At 46.4% G+C, this 27,589-nt stretch overlaps 1 protein-coding gene across 2 annotated transcripts in view; it reads right to left on the reverse strand.

Annotated features, from left to right (window-relative positions):
- The window catches only part of USP32 (ubiquitin specific peptidase 32), a 3,569,419-nt gene that overhangs the window by 1,852,258 nt on the left and 1,689,572 nt on the right, over nt 1-27,589 (reverse strand). For both annotated transcript variants that reach the window (XM_069615070.1, XM_069615069.1), the window contains exon 17: nt 10,105-10,259. In XM_069615070.1, the coding sequence (XP_069471171.1) occupies nt 10,105-10,259 (155 nt within the window). The remainder of the gene's footprint in view (nt 1-10,104; nt 10,260-27,589) is intronic.

The following is a 27,589-nucleotide window of genomic DNA, read 5'->3' on the forward strand; positions in this document are numbered from 1 at the left end:
TAGGGAGGCATGAGTGGACAGAAAAACAGGGAACAGGGTGATGTTTCCTGACCAGCTCCCTGTCAACTGCTGATGAAGAAGCAGGTTTCTCCCATGGCTCCAGTATGGGGCTTCCACTGCAACGTTCAAGGACAAGAGAGTTTCCTTCCTGGGACCCCCCCATTCAGGATGTTCATTAATTCAAACAGAATTTTCAGCCTGGGCGGTCTAAGAGTTCCAGGGTATCGGCCACCTTTGCCATCAGCCTCTGAGGCTTATTTCGGGTAGGGCTGGAAGAGTATCGAGCTCAGGGGGAGTGTCCAGGCCACTGGCTTCTTAGAGTCCGAGAGCCAGCCCTTGATTGTCCTCACCCTCTCCATAGAATTCCCTCTTTTCCCTAGAGACAAAGGGTTCAAATGCAAAAGTTATCTGGTCCCATTCCTCGTCTTAGATATCACACATCTTCGACATCTAGGGTTTGATTGGAAGAGCAGCATACACCACAGGTTCTTTGGTGCCTGCAGCACCGACTTGCACTGAAACTCTGGGCCGGCGCTGAGGTCTCGACACCCGAAGGGGGAGTCGGGAAAGGTCTTCTCTCTTCTTGGCTAGGCCTGAGCACCTAGGCATGTGGCAGTGGTCCACAGCGGGCACCTTGCCGCTCATGGTAGATGGCATGGTGGTGCATGCGCCGATGCCAACAGTGCCATGTCAAATATGCCAAGCATCTTTTGGCAAAATTGTTTCTGTTCCGCCACGATAGGGGATTGGGTAGAAAATGGTACTGGAGGACCTCTGGATCAGTGGCTCTTCTTGGAAGAGGAGAAAGTATGTCTCTCTTGCAGTGCTGCTGTAACGCTCACCTGATTCCCGCAGAGGCGCCGGTCTTGACTGGGTGAATGCCGTATCTTCAAAGGTGATGTGTAACACACGGTTGGCTCTTTGGGCTGGACATCTGTGCACTGTATGTCTGACTCGAAGAGTAAGATGTCTGCAGATAGAAAATATGGGATTAATGAACTGGGGTTATTGGGTGCCTCTCTCCTCTTCCCTTTCTCTTCTCCTGTAGAACCCCAAATGTTAACGCCCTCACCTTAGGTAAATGAACGCCGAGCTCTCCATCTGCCTCGGGGCAGGGTGCCGTAACCAGTTTCTTCACTGGATAAGGGTGCAGGCCTCTTGACCTCAGAGGACTGCTGTCCGTCGTTAACTGCACGAACGGTAAGTTCTGGGCACTTCAAATGTCTTAAAAGTCTTTTGTAATGATATCTCTTGTTTTGCAGGGTTCCGGCGATGGCGGGCTGATGAGAGTTGAGGATCGAACCCGCGTGAGGAATAGAAGCGCCTGGAAGCACGTAAGTAAGAGCTTGTAGCCTGCTTCACGATGCGCACTAACTGTCCCTTTTATCTTGCAGGTACAAGTTCGGAGCTTTAGAGAAGCTGAAGGGTGCTGGAATACCCACTGGATTCGGCGTGGGAAGGAGTAATGGCACGTGAGTAATAAAGTTGCCCAATGTCTTTAAACGCACCTTCTTTTGTCTTTCAGATGCGGGATGCAGCGCCGAAGGCCTCCGGAGCATGCGAAGAGCTGGTAAGCTTTTGTCTTTCAGATGCCGGAATGCAGTGCGAAGACCTCGGAGCATGCGAAGAGTAGGTAAGCCTTTGTCTTTCAGATGCCGGAATGCAGCGCTAGGCGTTGGTGACAGCCGATGGACCAGGTAAGAGATGCGCTGCCACTGAAGACCGTAGTGCTAACCTGTTCTTTCTTTGTCTTTACAGGTGCTGCTGAAGACTGGATTCCAGGATGGTAAGCCTTTGTTCCCTTAGGCCCAGGATCAGAAGCAGAAGACACGATGAGCGTTCTGCTGCAGAGAATGCAGAATAACGCAAAGCAAGATTCATCCATCGGGTGTGGTTTAAATAGCCTCCTGTAGTGCTTAGGTGTCTCCTTCCACAGCCACGCCTAGGTAAGAAAAGAGTTCCTGCTTTCCAGAAGAGTTCCAGTGTTCTGAACCTAGGGAGTGGCTCCTGCCCCACCCAACAGGAAAAGTAGTCCCAAACAGAAGAGGGTCAGGGGTTCAACTGGCAGGTAAGTAAGCAGCATGGTCTGCTGCAGGTAAGTCCACCCAAGCATTATGAGCCCAGCGCTTCCAGCGCTGGGACTGGGCATCTTTATGAGCCTGGTGCCACTGGCGCCAGGACAGGGTCCAAAAGGTCCCAATTGGGACTGGCTGGCACTCGGAACCGGGGTTATGGGTCTGCTTCCAAGGGAGTCGGGCAAGTCCTGATCTTTTGGAAGCAGAGATCATGACAGCTGCTTCTTTTCTTTCTGTAGAGGCAACCTCTCCTTGAACTGACGACCTAAGGTAATCTCTTTTTTCTTTTGTCTATTGCTCACATAAAAGTTAGCATTCTTTTTCTTTCACTTGTTTGGACATTTTAATTCTTATTTTTCTTGGATATTTTTACGTTGCATTATGTTTCTTTGTCCTGACACAGGATTTATGCGATTCCCCTTTTGATTCGGGTCTATTTTTATATATATTTTTGATGTATCCCTCAACCTTCCAACATGGCGGCAAGCCCGCCCTGTGATTTCTCGGTTCTATAAACCAGAAATTCACGTAACTTCATGTCACTCGCTACTTTGTAATGGAGTTGGCAGCACATGGACTTACTCTGCGGCACTAATGATTTACAGTCTCAGGCTTTCTGATAGTAAAGATAAGCAGTCTTCGGTTCTGCCAAAGGCTTTTCCTCTTCCTCTGAAAATACAGTGATTTATGTAATGCAAAGAGAAAGAAGATCCAGGACTTTGCGCCCAATTATATAAATATGTATTTTTAATAAATTGCCCCTTGGTTGATAACACGTGTTTCGGCCCTTCTGGCCCTTTTTCAAATCAGGGCTGTTACGTTTTCTTGTAACTGTGTATCCAAATAATTCTCCTATTGGACATTTTGAAAATAAAGTTCACAAAACCAACAGATGCATAAATCATCAATTATCAAAAAACAATCCCAATGCCAAACATACATCCATGATTGAGGGCAAATATAAATTAAAATTAAAAATGCACAAATATTTATCCATATCAATGAGCAAATCAATAATCAGTTATGTTAAAGAGAGAGAAAAATGAGGGTTGGCGTTGGGAAGGAATGCACGGGGTACGTAGAAAACAGTGATGCAATAAATTAAAAAAGAGAGAGAAGTTTTCAATTGATCGAAATACAGTTCTATACAGTTCTTAACCTATCTGCAGGTTTTGAATGCCAAATCTTAATTCCATACAATGTCCCCTCTCCAGGAAGAAAATGTTTTCTTAATACAATTCCACCATTTCTGACTTGGTGCTCGACTATGTTCTTGTTTTGTGCTCAAAGACTGGAAACATCCAGGTTCTCCATCTCTCCCCTGTTTGGATTGTATCTCTGTTTCTCAGGGCTCTGCAAAGCCCTTTGGCCCTCGGATAGGCTTGCTTTAATTCGGCTTAGATAGGGAGTCTGTCTGCTTGGGTTTATCCAGCTCCCGTAACCCTTGTGGCTTTCCCAGTCTCTCAGTTTCTTAGGGCTCTGAAAAGCCCTCTACTCCTCTGATATGCTTGGGTAGGTTTCAGTAAGGCATCTGCCCGCTTGTGTTTACCTGGCTCCCATTACCCCTGTGGCTTTCCCAGCCTCGAATATCACGGCAAGCCCCTCTCAACTGCGTTACCTCTTCGGGGGCGTTTGCATCCCTTTGGCTGCTCGGCAACTAATGCACTTCTCATGCGGAGCTTGGGAATCTGGTCTCTCCGCTGCAGTCTGATGTTGGCACCAATTAATGGGCCCTGGGCCTACCATGGCTTCCGTGTGGTCGTGCCACCAAGCGAGACGGTCGCTTTACTGTCCCCGTCTCCTTTCTCGAACCAGGCTCTTTGCCGGTCAGGATGCCAGTTTTCTGGCATCTTGCAAGCATTCCGTTCACTCTCCACGCTTCTGCTAGCTCTGTGGTCCAGCTTTGCTCTGACTCTCCAGGACGTCTTCCTGTCAGACTCGTCTCTGTGTAGGATTCTCTCTCCTTGTTTCCATGTTCCTTGTTGTTTTATGTACGTTGTTATAAACAGAAAGGGTGTGTCGTTCTTCTTTGCCTGTGGCTTTCAGGAAAGGTCCAGTATTAACTGAAGCCAAAGAGATTGGAGAAATGTCACTATTCGGTGAATCCAAAACAGGGTTAACAACATGGGCATCTTTCCGATTCCCATGTAGGCAGATAATGTGCTCTGGACAGGGAGTTCCATACCAGAATAGGAGTCCTTAACCCCAAGAGGGGAGTCACTCCCAGTGATGTCCCACTTGTCTAGACCCCTAGGGAGGGTCTTGCTGAGTAGGCTAGCTTCAGGTTGGATTCCCCCGGAAGGTGGACTGCTGTGAGGTAGATGTCGTTTTCCAGGGACCACTCCCACATGCTGATTGCCAGTTTGCGCAGTGGAGGGGATCTGGTGCCTCCCTGCTTGTTGACATAGTACATGCTGGTCGAGTGGTCTCTCTGGTTAAGGACACCCTTGCCCCTGAGACGTGCAAAGAATGCTCCGAGCGCTAGCCAGATGGCGTTCAGTTCCAACCAATTGATGTGGTATTCCAGCTCCTGTCGAGTCCAGGTGCCGTGGACCCAGAGATCGTCCCGAGCGGCTCCTCAGCCCTCGAGCGAGGAGCCGTGGCGATGGTGACCTGCGGGGTGGGAAGCCGGAAGGGCTTACCCGTCCGTATGTTGCAGTCCCTGGACCACCATGAGAGGTCCGGGTGGAGCGATGGAGGAATGTTCATCTCGGATTGAGAGCCTCGCTCCTGGTTCCATGAAGCCGCGAAGTGCAGCTGACTCCTCCTCATCCTCAGTCTCGTGTGCGGGACCGCTAATAGGACAGCCACCAAGAAACCCAGGAGCTGCTGGTACCACCAGGCCAAAGTCACCTCTCTGCTGAGGAAGTGAGTGGTGGCCTTCCTGATGGCCGAGATTTTGTCCTCCGACGGAAACACCTTCTCGGAGCATGTGTCCCAGATGAGGCTAAAGAATGTCAGAGTCTGCCTGGGCTACAGCTGCGATTTCTTGAGATTGAGCGAAAAACCCAGATCGTGCAGTGTGTTCATAAGGGCCTGGGAAGAGTGGGGAGCCGCTTCCAGAGATGTAGCTCTGAGGAGGGCAGCCACAGTATTCATGAGTCTGGTAAAGACCCCGGGGGCCGAGTTGAGGCGAAAAGGAAGGACCTTGTATTGGAAATGGTAGCCCATGATCCTGAACCGTAGGAAAGAACGATGGGGCTGCCAAATCGGGACATGTAGGTACGCGTCCTTCAGATCCAGGGAGCACATCCCCTTGCACAATGTCTGTGCTATAAAAGCTGGCGTAACCATCTTGAATTTTTGCAGAGTTAAGGAGAGGTTGAGGGTGGAAAGGTCCAGCACAACTCTCAGGCCTGCCTGGTTCTTTTTCTGAATGGCGGAAATCCTGGAGTAAAAGCCCAAGCCTTGCTGGGAGGCTGGAACTTCCTCCACAGCCTGGCTCTCTACGAGCGACCGGATCTCCGCCAGAAGAGTTGCTGTCCCTACTTGAGAGAGTGGAGGGGGGGAGTTGAGGAGGGAGCAGAGGCTGGGATGGGTAGACGGTACCCCATGGATACTACGGAGAGGATCCAGGGGTCCACAAAATTCTGGTTCCAGAATTTGCAAGGAGAGCAAGCCTGCCCCCCACCCGAGACACGTGGACCCGGAGGGGCGTGTCATGCCTTCTTTCCCATCAGAGGCTGTTGCAGAGGAGGAGGAGGAGGAGGACTGGAAAAAGCCCTTACTCCCCCCCCCCCATTTTGTTACTTGCACTGATTCAGAGTCAGCGAGCGGTCCAGCTGCCCGGACCTCCGTTCCTGGAAGCCGCGGAACCCTCCTTACGTACGCCCCTTGTTGGAGAGCTGCTGTGAATGGGTGTACGATTTGGGCGTGGTCTTTGTCATGATGGATAAAGACTTGGCCGTTTGTGAGCTGTTTTTTTTCTTGTCCAGCTCCTCGTCCGTGGTGGAGTGGAAGAGGCCCTCCTCCCTTCGAACGGCAGGTCTAATAAGCGTTCCTGGACATCCGGGTTGAATTTCGTTCATTGTTTCGACCCGACTCAACCGCTGACTCCAACCTGTTGGGATTCATCAGCTTGTCTTGATCTCTAACTCAATCCACAAAGATCCGGCTGGGCAGAGTGGGGCTTGAGCCAACCCTTTTTGGCAAGGGAGACTACATCGGTCTGCAGTGGAATTCCCGTGTTGGCAGAGGGGCGTCGCGTGAGGACTTCAGCAAGGACCCCCTCTGCCGGTTGCTCGACCTCGGGTTGAGGTAGGCCCAGGTACTGCGCCAGCCCTGCAAGATGCTCGTGGAAGGCCTTGGCTGACGAGGGTGTGTCAGTGTCTTCCTCCTCATCTGTGTCCTGTGGATCAGGATGATCCTGCATCGGTGGGGGAGTAGCGGGAGCCGGCGGCTGGGGTACCGGGACTAGAGCCAGAGGCTGTGTAGGAGGCTGGTATGAAACCGCCTGAGGAATCAGCTGGGGGGCCTGAGGCAGAGGCTGCACCGGGGCCGGGGAGGTGCCTGAGGTGCTGGAAGCATTGGAGGGAGCACGTCCCTGATAGCGTCCCTGAGGATAACCCCCATCCGAGGGGACTTCATGAGCCTGAGGAACGTCTCAAAGAACCTGTCTTCACAGGCCGGAAGAGTGGTAGGGGCTATAGATGGGGTAGCGGGAGGCTGCTGGAGCCGCTGCATACCCTGCCCATACGGACGCAGCGGGAACCTGCCCTGAGCAAATGAAGGATAGGCTGTAGGCCACTTACCTAGTTGAGGCCAGTCCCACCTTGACACTCGTTCCTTGCCGAACTACTGGAATGGCGTCGGACGGGTGCTGATGTCTGGCATGGCAGCCATTTTGTCATGCTGCCTGCCACGTGCCTGCGTCTTGTTGCTCGGCTCGCTGTCCCCAGCCTCCTCCAGGATTCAAGTGTGGATTGCGAGGCCTACCCTGCTCCTCAGGTCTAGACCCGGTAGGTGAGACACCCTCAGCCCGGGGGCCGGTAGAGCTACGTTTAGGCGCCCACTCAGACGTATTGCTGGTACTATGGTGTGGCCCCTCTGACATAATGCAGGGACAAGGGCAGAGCCCCTCGGGTGAAGACCCGGTACAAGAACCTTCCAGTTCCTCAACACTGTCACCGGAAGTATCTGAGGATCCCCTCGGCCTGTAGGTTGGTAGCTGGAGCAGCCTCGGTGCACGTGCTGGTACAAGGACCTGAGCGGTCTCTCCTGCGCGGGCCAGTCCTTGGAAGGAGTCTCCCTTGCGGGGTGCGATGGAAAATAGATGCCCTACCTTGGGCCTGGGTCAATGTTTCAGTCCTTGAGGTCCTCTGGAGGCGACTTCTGGAAGAGCTCCCTCCATCTGGCTAGTCTATTCTTCAGAGACCTCGATGACAGGGCGTTGCACGCTGTACAAGCTTGCCACCCGTGGTCTGGGCCAAGGCACCAAAGGCAGAGGGTGTGGGGTTCTGAAGTTGGGAAGAGCCCGTCGAAGGATGGACACTGATGATGGGTTCCGATGCCGATTCGGCTTCCTGGAAGAGGGCGAGGGCCTCCATCTTTTTAAAGTTGGGGACGAACTCCAGGATGGGTCCTAGTTTGTAGCACAACTCCCTGTCGTAACTGGCTAGGATTGCCAGTGTGTTGGCCGCATTAATCGTGGACGCCGCAGTGCAAATCACCATCTTCGCCAATGGCGTCCATCCTTTATCCCTCACTGTCCGGAGGGACCGAAGACGACAATGACAGGTTAGCCGACTGTTTCCTCGCGGCCGACATCACCACCGAGTCGGCAATGGTTGTGACCTCAGGCATTTGGGTGCGGAGTCCGGCACCTTATACACTTCTTTTCCAGACTATGCCGCTTGGCTGGAGCTGTGCAAGGGTTCTTCATGAGGACTACGCCCTCTTCCCAAATATCGGCCAGAAAAGGCACTGACATGACCGTCTTCCTCTTGGCCTCTAGCCATTGATACAAGAAGCCCTCCTCCTTGGTTTCCTCAGGCACCAGCTGGAATAGCTTGGAGGCCATGGTGATCATGGCGTGGAACGAACCCACCTCCTCCGGTGGGGAAACCCGATGCGGGGCATCTAAATGTGGTGACTCACCGTCCGCTACGATGATATCTTCGTCGTCATCTGTCGTGATGGCCGTATCCGTTCCCGTACCCATGTCTGGGTCTGCTGGGCGAGTTGGGTCCCGACACGGTGCAGAAGGTTGATATGGGGGCGTCCGATGGTGATTACTCTTTGGCGGATGCTGACCGGGGACCTGGGGGACCACAGGTACTGATGCCAGAGGCATTCTCAACTGGATCTCTGATGCCAAGATGTGGAGAGTCGACAGAATATCTAAGGAAATGTCCCTCAGGCGAGAAGGCAAAACAGGGAAACTAGGCCATGCGCCATCGTTCTCCTCGCCATCGTCCTTGTGGACCGTATGCATGGACTGCTGATCTTTGTTGTCAGTGGACGAGACCTCTATGGCTTGGGAGATGACCTGAGAGGGCTGTTTAGGGGCCTCCTCGCCCCTCTCCCACTTTTTCCTCCTCGAGGGTTCTGAACCTGAGACCTGTGCCGGTATCTTCACCCCTTCTGGCGTACCTGCAGACTTTGCCAAAGTCTCTGCAGTGGTGTTGCGCCGTGGTGGCAGGGACAATTTACTGTGCTGTGGGCGCCACCCTTGCAGGATCAGCAACCTTAGCTGCCGTGGTAGTAGTTGTTGTCGACTAAGTCGCCAACAAGGTCTTTGCCTGTGCCGGTTGAGCCTGTGTGGGCTGAGCAGCCGCCTTCTCCTCTGTCCACGGCTTCTCAGATTTCTCCCGTAGCTTAGCCAGTGTTGATGACTTCCTCTTTGAAGAGGAGCTTGATGGTATGGTGGCAATGGAGGCGGAAGGTGATGCTGATCGCGCCGTATCCACTTTGGGACCCGCCTCCATGGCGAGCCAGTGGACTCAGACTTGTGGATCTTGGCCAGATCTTGGGCCTCCTCAGGTGAGGTGCCCTCAAAGCACTTAGAAGATCGCTCCTTCGGACCGGCCGGTCCTGGACAAGGCATGGCCCTGCTTGGAGCACAGGTCAGAGGCCTTGGTCTTAAGCAATGCAGTCAGCCTACTATGCCTGTCCTCATCGTTTTCTTAAAGAAACCAAGGCATATCTCGAACTCTACCTCCGTATGGTCCGGTGTAGGCAGTAGAGACATTGTAGGTGCTTGTCATCCACAAACACATTCCGTAGCCTGCATTTGGTGCAGGGTCTGAAGAGGGACCTTCCCTCCATCTTCTCCTCCATCATGCTCCGAGGGCGCGTAGTAGGCCCAAGATGGTCTTTGAAAATCTTCGATGAATCCTAGCCTTTGAGGGGCATGGAACTTAACCGACAACAGGTCCCCGCTGTCGGCAGATGAAGTAGAGTGCACAGCCTCTTTGAAACAAAAATTGAAGTTTTCTTGTCGAAAAACACGAATAAACGTACAAATAGCTCGGAGAGCAACTCAAGAACTCCCAACACTGAAGCGTGCAATAAAAAATTGAAGATGGCTACCGGGGGAGGGGATTAGGGAGAGGACTGTAATTGGATGGGGGCAGTATTACCTAGAGGACAGTGCTTGGTTTAGAGGAGAAATACAGTTTTAAAGTTAAACAGAAACAGTTTTTTCTTTTACCGAGAATCCATGCTGGAAAACTTTCAGGCCTTGAATGCTCAGTACAGTTTGGAGAGATAACCTTTAGGGGGGGGTGAAGCAGCAATCTGATCTTCAATCTAGAGCTACCCAGTGTCCTGCTCGGTCTAAACGTCAGAGAAACTGCTTAGTAAGTCACAGCTGATTTAACATGAGGGTAAAATATCACATCTGGCAACAAAAGAGCCCATTATGTCATCAGAGAGTCAGTCTAGTAGTCGCACCTCTGGCCCCTAGTGGTTGTTTTACGTTTTACGCATCCAGTTGTCGTCTTAAGCAATTTCAAAAAGGAGGAATCTATGGAAGAAAGTATCCATTCGAACGGCAGTGAGTTTAGAATAAATATCAAAATCATTTTACCTCACTATTGTACAACCACAGACGCATGTCTTCCTCTTTAATACGTAGTCGCTGAGAGAGATATTCGTGAATTACTTTAATTGTCTGCATTCGACTGAAGCATCCAGTGTATGCCAACACTCGCTTTAACGGAGCACTTGGCGAAGGTACGCTGCCTGCATTAAAAAAAATAATCTTGTTATCATAATGCATAATCGAATTTCAAGGAATGCATAATAAACATACCCACCAGTGTGCAATAAAACCATCATCATACTCTTACAGGTGCAGCATTTGAAAATAATGTAATACTAAAAAAGAACCATCTATGATAAATGTAATGAAAACTAAAACCTGGTCCTACCTATGCCAGGGATTATTTCTGTTTATTTATGTATGTATTACTATGACATGGTTTAAAGAAAACAGTTCCAAATAAAACACATTATCACATACAAAAATTTAAATTTGCAAACTCATCTCAACTCAAACATTTACAATACATATACAACCAATAAACATCAGTCATTAAAAACACATTTCATCAAAATCACATTATACATTCAAGCAAAGATTTCTCCATAATTTCCATATTTCCATAGTTAAAACACGACAAAAGTGCATTCAAATATATATATATATATATATATATATATCACTAAAAAAAAACTTTGTTAAAGAGACGTTATGGTTAAGTTGCCTTACTAAAAACCTGTGAAATTCACTAAAAAAACGTTATAAATGTGACATAGTTCAAAGTAAAACCATAAAAACCCTGAAATTCGCCAGTTATGTTAGGCTAAGTGACCATAACTGCCGCACCACTGTGCACTGCTAACACTAACACCCAGGACATGAAAGATGGCATCACAAATGTCATTGATGACATCACTGATGACATCACATGTGTAGCCCCTTTGTTTTTGTTCACTGCCATATCTAGGCCAGGTGGGTGTATTTACTGACAGAAAGTAAACTTCCAAAAGGTATTGCATTTATAGATATTGCTATTCTCACATGTTCGTACAATACTTTCCTTACAATTTAATCAAATCTTATGATGTACATATATAGGGGAATAAGCAGGCCTGAAGCACAGCAATCATTTTTGTGTGCGTAAATGCAATCATGTAGCTTATACACAGTTGGTAATGATACTGCGTCTTGTATGCTTACTTTAGTCTCCATATATAAGCCCCATATTTGTATGCATTGCAGCCTATTTATGTTTTGTGTGTTTTAGTAGAAATATGTGGTAAGTGATGCATTATTAGCAACTTAGTACATGTTTCACAGACCAGAAAAGTGTGATACAGAAACATTCACCTTTTTATTATAGAGCTTTGGAAAGTACAAACATAGCACCTCTGTGGTGTATGCTTCAGCCAATACCTACATTTCTGTATGAGTAGGTTCCTGTACTAGAAAGAACACTGCAATGGAATTTTCTTTAGAACACTACATTGTGTTATGAAGTATGTACTTTATTACACATGTCCCCATAATCCCTGATACTTTTTTGCTAAAATTACATTCACAACCCCTGGCCTGAAAAGTAAATGCACGTGTGATGTCATCAATGACATTTGTGATGCCATCTTTCATGTCCTGGGTGTTAGTGTTAGCAGTGCACAGTGGTGCAGGCAGTTATGGTCGCTTAGCCTAGCATAATAGGCGAATTTCAGGGGTTTTTCGGTTTTACTTTGAACCATAATGTCACGTTTATAAAGTTTTTTTAGTGAATTTCACAGGTTTTTAGTAGCGCAACTTAACCATAACGTCCCTTTAACAAAGTTCTTTTTTAGTGAATTTCACAGGTTTTTTGAAGGGGAACTTAATCATAACATCGCGTTAATAAAGTTTTTTTGCTCAATATACACTTTCATCATGTGATCTTGGGAGATATGTAGTATAATGTACTTACTTTACATACATGTAACAAAGAACATACAGAACCCCCTCGCTATTGATATTTGAAAGGCACGGACTGAGCGCCTGTCTGCGGACGGGCGCGGACGAAGTCAACAGTACGCAAACAGTCAGGGGGTATCTGAAATTGTACTATTGTGTTACACAAAAAATGCTCGACTTTCAAAAAGGACACAAAGACAAAAGTACTAATAAATAAATAGGTAAACCTAAACGTCTGAAACAATAACCATGCATTTAATGACCATGTAGAATGAAATGGACTATACCATAACAAAAAAAAGTATGCCTCAACGTAATTGCCTCACAGAAACTCTGCAGCCAGGACCGAGATTAGACGCACGCAGTACAACGAAGACAAATTACAACAAAATAGTAAGTGAACTTCATTTTTCTTATATGTGTGTGTACTTTTTTTGTATAAGGGGCAGAAAAAATTATTTCTTTCTGTTGTTTTGACACAGAAATGTGCAGTACTTTGGAGTGGCTAGAGGAGAATTTTCTGCATGGGGAAATGTCCGAAGATAGCGATAATAATGGTATAAACAGTGCTCTGTATAAGCATAATAATGGTCAGTTTTTCATGGGCCTTTAACATATGACAATGCATTACTTACCGTAAAAGCATTTCTGATGGTTGTATCTGCTTAGATTCACATGCTGTGCATAGGTCCGACATCCAGTGGTCACTGCGGAGTATTGCATTTTGTTTTTCGTAGTCGAAAAGGGGACGTCGACAAGGCGTGTCTGTAACACTATCCCTATAGTGACGTGCGTTGTACCCACAATCCCTCACGCGTCGAGGTCCCTCTGTTTGTATTTTTTCTGCCCTGAGGGAGCCTTCTATACGTGAGTGAGTACAGAAAAGAGAGAGAGATGTAGAAAGATGTCTATGTTCCTTCCATCCGAGCGGGGAGGAAGGGAGGGCGCATGTGAATCTAAGCAGATACAACCATCAGAAATGCTTTTACGGTAAGTAATGCATTGTCTTCTGATGTTTGTTAATCTGCTTAGAATCACATGCTGTGCATAGACTAGCGAGCAGTACCCGGAGTTGGCGGTGGTTATGAGAAGGAACAGTAGAGAAAAGATGTCTTAATACTGCCTGTCCCATTTGGGAGTCAGATCTAGAGTGTGTATCTAGACAGTAGTGTTTTGTAAAGGTGTGCACAGAACTCCAGGTAGCCACTTTGCAGGTGGACTCAAGGGGAACATTTGCAATGAACGCTATGGAAGCCCCAGTGCCTCGAGTGGAATGTGCTCTTGGCTTGAAGGGTAGTTTTCTCTTAGCAAGAGTGTAACAGAGAGTGATGCATTGAACAATCCATCTAGATATAGTGGACTTTGAGACTGCATCTCCTTCTCTTCCTGCTGCCACCGAGACAAAGAACTGATTAGTCTTTCTCAGTGGTCTGGTTCTTTCCATGTAGAACATGACAGCTCTGCGTACATCTAGTGTATGCAGACTTTTTTCTCCCAAGCTGGAAGGGTTTTGAAAGAACGTTGGTAGTTCTATTGACTGGTTTACATGAATTTTGGTGCAAACCTTGGGTGTGTGCGTAGAACCACCTTATCCTTGTGAACTGTTACGAAGGGGTCTAGAACAGAAAGAGCCTGTAGTTCACTTACTCTCCTAATGGAGGTGATAGCTATTAGGAAAGCAGTCTTAAGAGTGAGGTTTTTAAGAGTTGCCTTGTGCATGGGTTCAAAGGGAGGGCCCATGAGTCTAGAAAGTAACATATTTAAGTCCCATCCGGGAGCTGGGTTAGCTATCGGAGGGTGTATTCTCTTTACCCCCTCCATGAAGGCTTTGATAACTGGTATCTTCCACCACGACACTTTAAGTTGGGAAGTGGTGTATGCAGAAAGTGCTGCTAGGTGGACTTTAATGGAATTGAACACTAGACCTGAATCCAGTAAATGGGTCAAGTACAGAACAATGTTAGTGGGAGAGCAGTCAACCGGGTTGATGCTCTTACCTCTACACCAGATGACAAATCTTTTCCACTTGCTAGAATAGCAGAGGCGAGTATTAGATTTTCTGGCTTCCCTGAGGATGTCCATACATCTCTGCGGGAGTTGTAGATGTCCAAATTCTATGATCTCAGGAGCCAGGCTGCTAAATTCATGGTCTGAGGGCATGGATGCAGTGTCCTGCCCTTGTCCTGTGACAGCATGTTGTACGGGCAGGGAAGTCTCACTGGGGAAGATAGGGACATCTCCATCAAGTGAGCGAACCATGGCTGCCGGGCCCACATTGGGGCCACTAGTATCATGGTAACCTGCTCCTGGTGCATCTTGTGCACCACCTTGTTGAGAAGGGGAGTCGGGGGAAAGGCGTAAACAAATTTCCCTGACCATTGAATCGACAGACCGTTCCCCTTGGACTGGTTTTGGGGGTACATGGAGGCATAACTTTGGCATTGTGAGTTCTCCAGAGTTGCGAACAAGTCTATTTCTGGGAATCCCCATTGCGTGAAGACGTCTAAGACGATGTCTTCGTGCAATTGCCATTCGTACTCTTCGGGCAAGGGCAAGTCTCTGCTGAGTTCGTCTGCTAGCAGATTGAGTTCCCCTGGTACGTGTTGTGACAGTAGGAACATGTTATGTTAGAGAGCCCACTTCCATATATTCTGGGACAGCTTGGACAGTCCTGGAGAGTGGGTTCCCCCCTGCTTGTTGATGTAGTACATGGCTGTGGTGCTGTCTGTAAGGACCATCACTGTCTTCCCTTGTAGGTGTTCCTGGAAGGCTTTTAGTGCTTTGAACACCGCCAGTAGCTTTATGTGCTTGGATGCTACCTTCGGAGTCCACACTCCGTGAGCAGTTTGATGGGATAGGTGAGCCCCCCATCCTGTGAGGGATGCGTCCGTGGTTAGAGTGGCCTCCACCGCGGATGTGGCAAAGGGTTTCCCTATAATCAGGTTTTCCTTTGTCCACCACCGTAGCGAGAGAACCAAGGCCTGCAAGACCACAACTAGATCTTCCCATTGTCCGCTGGCCTGACACCACTGGCTGTTGAGCCACTCTTGCATTGGGCGCATGCGCAGGCGCGCGTGAGGTACCAAATAAATACACGACGCCATCATACCTAGCAAACGCATCGCTTTGCGCACCGTCACCTCTCGACCTGCCACATATTGGGGTATCTGAAACAGCATGTTTTGTACCCTCTCGTTGGAGGGGAAGACGAGGCCGTCCTTTGCTCTAATTAGAGCCCCTAGGAATTGTTTGACTTGGCTGGGGTCTAAGCTGGACTTCTTCTCGTTGATAGAGAAGCCCAGTTGGAACAAAAGGTCTACAGTCTTTTGGGTGTTTGAGAAGCATGTCTCGTAAGAATCCCCTGTTATGAGCCAGTCGTCAAGGTAAGGGTATACTGGGATGGATAACCTATGCAGGTGGGCCGCTGCCACTGCCAGTACTTTCGTGAATACCCTTGGTGCAGATGCTATGCCGAAGGGTAGCACTCTGAACTGGTAGTGTTTGCCCTCTATCATGAACCTGAGGTATTTTCTGTGCGCTGGCAACATTAAAATATGAAAGTATGCATCTTTCATGTCCAGTGTTGTCATGTAATCTCCCTGTGATAGCAGTGGGATCACTTCCTGTAAGGTCACCATACGAAACTTCTGGGGTTTGACAAACTTGTTCGCTGGGTGCAGATCTAATACAGGGCGCATGGTTAGATCCTTTTTGGATACAAGGAAGTACACTGAATAAATACCTTCCATTACCTGAGATAGAGGCACGACCTCTATGGCTCCTTTTTCCAGCAGTTGGTCCACTTCTTGGAGAAGGATGCCGAGGTGTTCTGGTGTCATGCGGCGTCCCCTCGGGGGTCTGTATGTTGGGGAACTGTTGAACTCTATACAGTAGCTGCGGGCTACGGTGGAAAGTACCCAGCGGTCTGATGTTATTCCCTCCCATGCTGGAAGAAAGGATGTTAACCGGCCCCCGACCGGCGTTGCATGGGAGGGGACGCAAATCTTCGCGTCACTTGGTGGTGTTGTTGGCTTGGGAGCCTCTGGGGGTGGAACCCCGGCCTCTTCCCTTGCCACGACGTTGACCCCTCTGATTGTACTGGCCGCTATTACTCTGGTAGTTGCTGGCAGAGTACTGTTGTTGTTGGTTTTGTTGCTGGCGTTGTCCACGAAAAAAGCGCTTATTACCAAATCCCCGCCTATTAGGGGGTTTAGAAATTTGATCTAAGGTCTTTATTGTATCAAATTCTTTCTTCGCTTCTCCAGCGCGTCATCTGCTGCTCTCCCAAAGAGGTTGGACTCCTCTATGGGTTTATTAATAAGGGACGCTTGTGTTTCCGCCTTAAATCCGGAATTGCGAAGCCAGACGTGACGCTTCAGTAAAATTCCTTGTACCAAAGTGCGGCCAGCCGTCTCTGCTGCATCGAGGGTATTCTTGACGATGCTTTGATTGACCAGGAAGCCCTCGTTAACTGTAGCCAGTAAACGAGTCCTTAGGGGTTCGGGAGCTTCTTCGATGTCCTGTCTGAGCTTAGCCCATTGAGCATCGGCGTAGCTTGCCAATAGGGTGTTATTATTGGCGATTCTGGTAGAGAATGCTGCAGAGGTGGTGATTCTCTTGGCTAGGGCATACAGCTTCTTCCCCTCTTTATCTGGGGGTGCCTCGCTAGTAGATAGTGGGACTCCAGCCCTTTTCCTGGTGTTGGTCACGACCAGGGAGTCCGGGATTGAGTGACCCTTAATATATAATGGGTCTGATTGAGAGGGAGAGAACAGTTTCTCAATCCTCGGATTGACACCTCTTACCAATGCAGGAGTGGAAAGAGAAGGTGTAATACGTCTCTTAACTGAGGCGAGGATAGGTATAATCTGGCTAGTGGGGGGTTTTTCTTTGATAATCCTCTCCACAAAATCGGTGTCTGGGGTGACGTCCCCAGTTTCGATTTCGAAATGTGCTGCTGCCTTCTTCAGCAGTGCATTGAAGGTGGGTTGATCATCGACAGGCGAAGGGTTCCTGACTGGTGTAGTTTCAGTAGACCTGATGACTATACTGCTACTGCCTGTGTCAGTCGACCTAGCCGGTGACTGCCAGGGATTTTGGTCGCCCTCGCCTGTGTCTTCCTGGAATCCTTCCTCACATAGGTTAGTTTCCTCGTGAAAACCTTCCTCTTCTTGTTGGTCCTCAACATAGGTGAACTCATCTTCCTCTTGGAAGAAGGTGTCTTCCACAGTGGGATTGTAAGAGTTTGTGTCCTCCTGTATGGGGTTATAAAACCTCTGGTGTTTAGCCCTGGGACTCTCAAGGGGTGCCTCCCTGGGTCTCTTAGGTTCATGTCCTTCCCAGAAGACAGGGCACCCATCTAGTTTGTCCATACAGGTCTGGAACCTTTCAAAGGTCCACTGAGGTAGGCCAGGACGGTCTGGGAAAGAAAAGGGGCTTTCTTCCTCCTGTAATTGTTTGGTTCTGTCCCATAACGTCGAAGAAAGAGAGCCTTCGCCTCCTGAGTAGTCTTCTTGCTGGCTAGGGCCTTCCGACGGCGTCGGGAACTGGCCTGATCTGTTTTCCGGCGCCTTCGGCGTATCTTTGGCCTTGTGCGTGGTTTTCGGCGTTTCACTCGCCGTACGTCTTTGGCCGTCCTTAGATGCTATGCGCGCGAGGCTTTCGGTGATCATTCTCTCTTCCGAGGGATCGGTCGCCGTCACGCTATGGAGCGTCGAGCCTTTGCTCGTCCAGTCCTTGGTCGTCGAGTCCTTGGTCGTCGAGTCCTTGTTGGCAACGTGAGCGCTCTTGCGATGCGTGTCGCCGGAAATTTTGGTGTTAGCGCCCTTATTTTTAGAATGCCCAGTCGCCTGTCGCGGAAGCGGGGAGGGCGGACGACCCTTACGGTCGGTGGAAGACGTCGGTGGGCCCGGCGTCCCCGTTGGCGCTATGGCTGTCTTCGTCTTCGACGAATGTGTGCCTGGGGGTATGTGCTTTGTTGTTTTTCTGTGTGCGTCCTTGTCGCCGGGGTGTTCATCCCCATAAGCTGGGCGTGACGGACGAAGAGGAGCGTGAACGCTCCTTTTGAGAGGTCTACAGCCTCCGTTCCGGGGGCCGTGTAGTCGCTATCCTCATCACATTCGGCGGCGGCGGCAGCGGGCGAGGAGTCAGGCCTAAACATGGCGTAGGCCGGCCAGTTTTGGGCTTTAGTAATTTACAGGACGCACAGCCGTCCTCCTGGTGATCAAGGGGTAAGCAACGGTTGCACCGTTTGTGCTTATCCTTCCAGGTATATTTACCCTTGCAAAGTGGGCAAAACCTAAATGGCGTCCTCTCCATAGCTGAGGGTAATAGGTGTGACTACGACCTCGAAAGAGAGGGAGGGGAAAGAGAAAGGCATTCTTAAAGAAAAGAAAGAAAGACCACAAAGCCCCACTCTCCCTACTGTGTATGGCCGGCGAGGCCAGGCCACGTGTTCGGCAGCGCCGAAGGATCTCCTCCGCTCGTCCTTCTGTCGAAGATCTTGCTCGGCGGGGAAACGGCTCTGCGTCGAGGGAGGGATGTACGTTATTGATGTTAATAACAAACGACCAAGGTCGAAGAAACTATTTGGCAATGTCTCTCGAGGAGCTCCGCATAAAGGCGACCAGTAGCTGGGTGGAAAAAACAATCTGAGGGACCTCGACGCGTGAAGGATTGTGGGTACAACGCACGTCACTATAGGGATAGTGTTACAGACACGCCTCGTCGACGTCCCCTTTTCGACTACGAAAAACAAAATGAAATACTCCGCAGTGACCACCGGATGTCGGACCTATGCATAGCATGTGATTCTAAGCAGATTAACAAACATCAGAAATATATTTATTTTTTAACAGACCAGGAAAAAAAAGTAGAAAGGCCAACAAACGACGCAGAGGAAGACGGGCTGAAAAGGATAGAACTGAAAATGAACACACTAAATGACAATTTTAACAATTTAAGGCAATTTGTGGAGGAATTTGTGAGAGGAAAAATAGTTTATCACTGTCCCACCTGCCCCCTTCTCCATTTCCTAGTGAACCATCCCCAAACCTTTAAGAAGAAAATAAAAGTTTTGATGAAACATCCATCCCTTCATCCCCTCACAAATCATCCCCTCACAACCCTAATTCCCCTATATTCGTGTCAGTATCTGCTTCCCCTTGTATTTCTGTTGATTGATGTGTGTGTGTTTTTTGAAAGTTTTATTTGTAGTCGAAGGGTTAGAGGATTTTTTTTTTTTAAAAAAGGATTAAAATGTCCAAGAACAGGGAGCCTGTTCGACCTAGCCGTAAGGAATAGAATATGGATGTTCTAACGGCAATACGCCTACCCGTACCAATGGCAACTAAGGTGGAACTGATCTTAGAACGCACCATCTGTTCAAGTTGTGCGTAAATGAACAGAATGGGAGTGTCCTAAGGACACTGTACCTGGCCGTACAGTCAGCAGATCATGTACGCACATGCGCAGGACACCGATAGGTACTGCGAACATTGCGCCTGTCCCTAACTGTCCCGTCTCACTTGTGTCGCACTTCACCATTTCACATGTCCCATACAATAGCTCTACCTGTGAACGTATGGTTTAGAATTTTTGCAACGCTTTTCAGTGATCAATATGGTCACGAGCCGCACCCCTCCACCCCGATAAATGGCCACACCCCAGAGCTCATCTTCATTGTGCTTCTAGCTATAGCAGATTGAGTTGCTGTAGCGACCATTAGGCAACTAATTCTTTATTGCATCCATGGCTACTGTCGCTTCATTAGCGTCAGCACCAACCCCAAACCCTCCACCACCACCACCTCCTCAAGAGGCTGCAGAGGGAAATACGGGTGAGGATGTAGAGATTGAGGAAGAAGAGGAACAAGAGAATGAGGTGGAGGAACTCCGCACTACAAGCACTCGCCGGGGGTCGTGGGTGTGGCGGTTGTTTTCCGTTTTTGGGAATGTACCAAAAGCAAGTGCGAACCTGGTCAGGTGTAACCAGTGGCAGTTGGTGCTGAGTCGCGGAAGACCTGGTGCGTACAGCTTTGGTACGACAACCATGAAGCGACACCTAACTTCGTTCCACAGTACAGACATTCGCAAGGTGGTTCCATGTGAAGAACGTAGTAGATTGAGTTCCTCCACAGCATCCTCCGTGTCCAATCCTCTCACCACAAGAGAAACTCCTGTGGGGGAGCGCATCCCTCCAGCTGCCTCAGAAGCCATTCGCGATGCTGTTGACCCTTACCTTGCGAAGGTCACAATATTGTATATGTACTGCGAGGCAGTACTCTGCAGGAGGGAGAGTCTTGGAAGTGCTTTTGAGGCTACGGTCACGGAGCACCAGAAGAACTGCCCCCTACCTAAGTAAAGCCCACCCTATAACTTTCTCTATCCACTGCCCCTTCTTATCCCCGTGGTTGGTGTCCCTTCCTTACCCTCCCTTGCCCTCCTCTCCTAGTGTGCCATGTGCTCAAAAGCAGTAAACTGGAAAACAACAAAAATTACAAAAAAGGGCTCTTTTCAGAGCCGCCTTTCTCAGTTTAACAATACAACCATCAAGGGACCGTTGTAGGCACCCGCGCATTTTTCAAAAAGTCAGTGGACAGTCGTAGGACACACAAAAATTGAGGGTGCAAGCGTAGCAAAAGCAATGGACTTTTTGCTGGGAGTAAGTGGTGGCTCTGAAAAGAGCCTTTCTGTGGTGTTTTGTGTGCTTCAAAAACAGTAAATTGGAAAAAAAAGATTGCCAAATAGGTGACTATGAATCCAAAAAAGGTTGGCATGCATTTTGTACATTGCAAAGAAAAATCTGATTGCCAACATATCTGAGATGGACTCCATCTCTGCGAAAAAAGAAAGAGCTGCGAAACAAAATGTTTTCATTGTGGAATGAGGACAAGCCAACATCTCTTAAAAAGGCACAAACAGCCTTATTCACATTGCGCCTCGCTTTCTCCATTTGTGGACCAAATGCAGAAGAACGCAGCCATATTTGTCTTTGTGCAATACGGGAAAAAAGTATTTGGCAATTGGGAAACATATCCATGACCTTCGCAAGTCCTTCCTTCATTGCAAATTGCAAAGAAATTCCAGAGACATGGCCTAAACTGTTTCCTCCGCAATGAATGATAAGTATATCAGGATGACGCTCTGTCTGTAAAGTAGCACAGAGAGATACCAAGTCCAGCCACCTCATTCCACGCACGCCATGCCAGTGCACTTCCACATGAGGAAATCCAAGATCTGCACATAGACCGCAACTTTCTGGATGCACCTTCAACCAATGCATCCATGAGTCTCCCAAAATTCAGATAATCTGTTTTCGAGCAAACAGAGCCATGGCCGTCTGGTATCCTGTCAGGGAGAAGACCTTCTCACTAAATTTCTCCGTTCAGAACACACCCACTGAACTTTACTGACCAATCCCTACCTTCCCACATTCTCATTTGCGTGCGTCTCCACCCCAGAATCCACCTTGGTAATACGCGCTGCCTGCAAATTAACGCCATGTCCGCGAACACGTACAGGATCAGAGCGTGACGACTGTACATTTAAATATTATTCCCCTTTTCCCCTTTAAAGTGGGCTCTGAAAAGAGCCGTTTTTTATAGTTTTTGGGCAGATGCCTTACAGACACCTGTTATTTTGTTTTTTTAAAATATTTTTTCTTCTTACTTTATTCCCACAACCATTACAGAACCTTCTACAAAGCAAGCCTTACATTCCAAAAGAACATACATTTCCCAAAGAAGATAACGCAACACCATCTGCTTCAAAATCAGCCGCATTACTGAGAACAATGTTTTTGTGGCTGCAGAAAAACATAGCAGCTCGTAACATGAAAGCATGCATGCCGCGATTAAGGTTACACTTCACAATACTTTGATCAGGACAGAAAACAGAATTGTCGTCCCATTTTCCTCTCGGGAGTAACCCAGAAAAAATGACTTTCGCAGTTGGAAAGATGTTCATGACTGCTTGAACCAACTGTTCCAAATTTTCCAACAAAGTACGTGAACTCACGTAGCCCAAATGGCAAGCACCGTAGTGCAAAAGTACCACATGAGGAGTGGTCATTGTACGCATGTCTCTGCAAACTTGGAGAATTGCCGCAACATTGCGATCAGTCTCAGCGCTCCACACCACCTCCACTCCTCTGACATCGAAATTGTGTGCCACATGCCTACTTTTGGCATAGTGCTGTAAACCATGGACAAAAATATCTCCAAGCACCAAAACCCTGACCCTTTCCACCTCTGCCATCTTCAGTATACGCACCGTCTTTCGACACAAAAGAGCAATGTGAACATCTGATTGTCTGATGCCTACAGTCCCCTTTCCATGCTGGATTTGCTGTAGAAACCCGTATGTGACACGCCCTACCCGCGGACAAGCGTTGTCTACGTGCGGCACGTAACTCTCAGCCAGTCCTTCTACCCTTTCCACATCACTTGCGAATCCATTCCCTCATTGGAAACAGCTAAGCAGTCACACAACCATCCACCAATCACATGCAACATCTCTACATCTAACTCCGTCATCAAAATTTCGCACTGCAAATGTACTATTGATCACTCTGAATGCAAGTCGCATATCATTGCAAAGCACCTACTTCAAAAACTACTGTGCAAGTGTTGCGGATTTCTACGTACAGCTCCATGCATGCGCACATTCATGAGTATAAAGTACAGGTATGCATATTTTAATCAGAGAACATGTACAACCCTTACAATTTCATTTAAACAAATTAATGCCACTAAATCTGCATAGCCAATGCATACCAACGCTCGCTCTTTAAGTGCAAGATGTCCGATTTTTCATTGACAAAACGCACTATTTCTTACTGTCTCCCGCATAAACTATACATACGTAACAACCCTCCCTATTTAGCGCGAAACTCGATTTTCCATTAGAAAATGTCTCCATTTTTTACTGTGTACCGCTCACATTAATGCTACTTACAATGCAATCGTATGAGAAAAATAAACGCTCCTGATTGCTGTGGTGACATCTCCCTCTGAGGGTCTCCCGATTTTTCAGATTCGTACTTACAATATGAAAGTAGTGAAATTTTTCCCATCTACTATATTGACCTATCGCTTACAAATCTCTCTGCTATAGATAAAACAGCATAAAAAAACAAGGCATTTTCATAACCTAAAAATTATACTCATTTCTGAATCACGTGCAACTAACATACTGCAAATAACATACAAAGGCAGCACATAGTGAAGTGAAATGCACACATGCACTGTGTTGAAATATCAAAGGAGAATACTCTGGCGAAAGATGCAAAATGAACGTGTACAGTAACATCACTGCTTTAAACACACAAAGTTACTAACGTCTTCTTTTTACAATTGCAGTGAAGACTACTCTCCTGAAAATCAACAGCATCTACACTGCAAACGACATATCCGCAGAAACCTGGTCATTCCGCAAAAAAAGTAAGTACAGTACTACCTTTGTATTCTAACTATTCCTCAAAGAGACTGTGTGGGTTATTTATTTAATTTGCGCACCAAAGCAAACAGTGATTTCTGAACCATTCTACCCACAAATCCCCATTTATTAAACAAAGAATAACAAGCAGAATGGCTCACAAATCCCTGTGTGTTTGGAACTCAAATAACATGCAGAAGCCTTAGAATGTTAGTACTAGAAAACAAATAGCTGTTTCAATTTTATGCCATTACGTTTACCATTCATGCTTCTCCTCACCACTAGCCGACTTTGTACTCTCATCTGAAGCACATTGTAGTAGTATACAAACAGAAAAATATCCTCCCAAAATCATCGTAAGACGAGTGCACATTCACACACCACCACAAAGAGCTTCCCCATCAAACTCATGCACGCATGCACACAGAACACATACATTGTACAACAGACCAAACCATGCCTTCTTTTTGTTCAACAGACCCCAAAGAATGCCTATCAAAAAGCAAGTCTGTAGAAAGGAACACAGAAGTAGAGCAAATAAAAATAAAAGTGTCCAACCTAAGCATCCATCTGTAGCAGTTTGTAGAGAATGTTGGAAAAAAACAGCTAATACAGTCGTTTAGCAAAACAAAGGAAGCTTCAACTACCAAAACTTTACCTCCTCCATCGAAATGTGGCACGAAACACAAAACTCTTCACAAAAAAAATCGCCTACCAGTACTGCCAACAATGCTCCTATTCCTCCTGATATAGTAACAAGAACCCATAGTAAAAAAAGTATTTTAGCAAAAATGTTTCGCCAGAGTCCTTCAGAATCTAATAAGAAGAGGACCGAAATCATCCTCAACCCTTAAAACGTACCGTAGAAAATTAATCTTACAAATTCTCGTGGACAGTGCAATCCTTTTCAAAAGGAAGTGGTTTATATTAATGTTAAATAGGATGAAACCACTAACAAAACTAAGTACCAAACTACAAAAGAAACGCATCAATAAACGGAATGTGAACAAAAATAACTTCTTACATATTTGTGGAGGTGAATGGAGTCACACAACAACCACAGAATCATATTTTAATGAAGAAGCATACAAACAAAATCAAACAAACACAATTGCCATCCATAGCAGTGGACGAGGGTATGAAAAAAAATTGATAATACCATCATGGAACAAGAAACACTGCTTAGAAAAGTATTCCCTCAAAACTAAAATTACCTCTCGATTCGACTGAACTAGACCGTCCAGTATATAAATGGCCGTGCACGTCAATGTGTGCCATTCCTAACAAATCTTTCAAATCTTTAAGTCAGTTCCTCAATCAATATGTGAAAGGTAAAGACAAAATTAAAATGAAAGTGCTGCAAAATATGGATATCTGTCCAGTGCGCAAATACACAGGACTGCAAGGACATTCATTAGCCTGCATTTCCGGACGTATTTGCGAAAGCACCTTCCATGATATCAAAAGGATATCAATACATCATTCAAATGTAAGAAATCTAGTGTATAAAATATACTATGCTAAAAGTGCAGCTTCAGAATTAGCCAATTTAAATAACACTCTTCTGCATGGTACACCCAAATACCTACAAGAAGAAATTGACCGTATCCAGAGAAAATATTTTGGAAGTGAAAGTTACTTACAAAATGCAATAGTTTTAGACAATACTAGCAACAATTTTGCACATAGCAACCTTCTATCACACACATACAAAAAAGAAATACTAAAATTTAAAAATACATCGGATGAAGTACCAAACCATGTGTGTGTGTGTTGCCGCAGAACGTTTTAAAAAATGAACACAAAAAATATAGACATAGCATACAAAATAGAAGACAATAAAGATTCCAAATGATTTGAATTAGCTCTCTACCTTTTAGCAGAAAACAAATATGAAATAAGTGAACCCCTAATATGTTGCAGTTACTGCACTACAAAACTGGACAACAACCAAACTCCTTCACGTGCTATCACAAATAATTTGGAACTGTTCCCACTACCAAAAACTCTGCAAAAACTCAATGTGTATGAGAGCATCATAATTCAAACAGTTCACCCATTTCAAGCAATTATACGCCTTCACCCAAAAACAGCAAAATTACCTCCCTCTGAATTGGTGAAAGGCATTCATGGCAAAGTAGTTTATTTGCCATTAGATCTAACAGAAAATGTACACACTCTAGGAGTGCAAAGTTCAATAGAGCGTTCTATAATTGTCTTGGTAAATGGTGTACCAACAAAAGACAAAATTTGGCAACAACTGGTGGACTTACATAAAGTTAGACAAGCCTTGCAATATCTAAAAGACAATAACGAATACTACAAGGAAATAAATATTGAAGAAAGCTTAAGGGAAACAACTGAAATAATTCAAGAGTCATCAGAAACTGGGCAACTCGAACTTCTGAATCCTGCTGCAGTATCCACTCTTTTGGACCGGTACACAATTCATCCATTGCATTCCAATGAATGCATAGATGATGCACTAGAAACGTACTAAATGCGACAAACCAAAGGTTCACCAATGAGCATATGGGAAAAAAAGTATAGAAGCACGTGCTTTTCCACTGCTATTTCCTGCTGGCAAAGGAGGAAGATACGATGATAGACCCACTCAGATTACGGCATCAGAATACCGCTCATTACGAATGTATTCGCAAGATCCCAGATTTAGACAAAATGTGGAATACATATTCCACCTACTCTATGAAAGTGAACTAGCAATCCTATGTTACGGAGTTGCACACATTTTGAAATCTGGGACCCACTTTCAAAATATGTCAGCTATGCAATTAATACAAAAAGTACAAGAAAAATATGAGGTTTTACAATCAAGTATAACAAATTTGTTTGCAAACATGCGTGGTGCAAAAGAACACTGGTTCTGACGGCACGGAGACAAACATCGTATGATCAGAAACCTTGGATCACCGACTTGGTTTGATACACTTAGTTGTGCAGAATATGCATGGGAAGATTTACATGAGTTCCTACGCATATCAAACAACAACAAAACCAACATAGATATATTAACACCTGGAGAACTTTGCTCTCTAGATCCAGTTACTGTGTGAAGATATTTCCATCATCGTTTCATTGCTATGCTACACTTTATTTGCAAACAAACTGTTCCTCCCCTTGGAGAAGTGCAACACTTCTTCTGGAGAAAAGAATACCAAGTGAGAGGAGCACCACATATTCACATGCTTTTATGGATCAAAGGTGCACCTAAATTTGGACACAGCACTGATGCCACTGTTTTGCAGTTCATCCAAAAATATGTCACTTGTGAAATCCCTTCACAACGGACACAGTGTCCTGCATGGGCACATTTTACAATTTCAAAGACAAATGTGACAAATATTGTCATCGCAAATACAAAAACAAAGGGAAATACTACACAAATTGCTGCTTTGGTTTCCCTAGACCAGTTACAGAAACAGGTGAAGCGAACAACTTCAGGTCTTCAGTTCAACATAGTGTTAAAGGTAAATCACCTAACACGTATTACATAAAATGAACAGAAGAATCAAAATATATCAATGATTACAATACAATCATTGCCCTCTTATGGAATGCAAACACAGATGTGCAGTACATTGCAGACAATTCCACTGCTGTTGCACAATATGTTACAGCCTACTTAACAAAAGCAGAAAAAACAGAGCTGCAAGACCTCTGGGATGACCTATCATCAAACAAAACACTCAGAAATTGTACAGCCTAGGCATAAAAATGCTCTCTCATAGAGAATGTGGCGCCTATGAAGCAGCAGATTGTTTAACCGGTGCTGCTTTGTATAGAAAATCAGACAACATAGTATGGCTAAGTCTTGGTCCTGCTAAATCTAGAAAAAGAGTTCTGAAATCATATGAGGACATAGAAACAATTGCCAGAAATGATCCCAACAGCCAAGACATTTAAAAAAAACAATTTACTGGACACATAGCATCCGAACAGGAGTAGCACTTTGGAAAGCGTGTGTCTATAACACATAGAGCAAAACTTTGCATACAAAAATAATATAAAACCCGATGAAAGCAAAGGTAGATATAGAGTGACAGATTGTGAAGGCAGCTAAGTGAAACTTACCAAACAAAGCTTAATTAATCATGTTAAATTGTCATTAAAAACTCCTCAACAGAAAGAACTATATTACA

The sequence above is a fragment of the Ambystoma mexicanum genome, chromosome 9, assembly GCF_040938575.1.
Source record: "Ambystoma mexicanum isolate Mex_15411 chromosome 9, UKY_AmexF1_1, whole genome shotgun sequence".
Taxonomy (NCBI): domain Eukaryota; kingdom Metazoa; phylum Chordata; class Amphibia; order Caudata; family Ambystomatidae; genus Ambystoma; species Ambystoma mexicanum.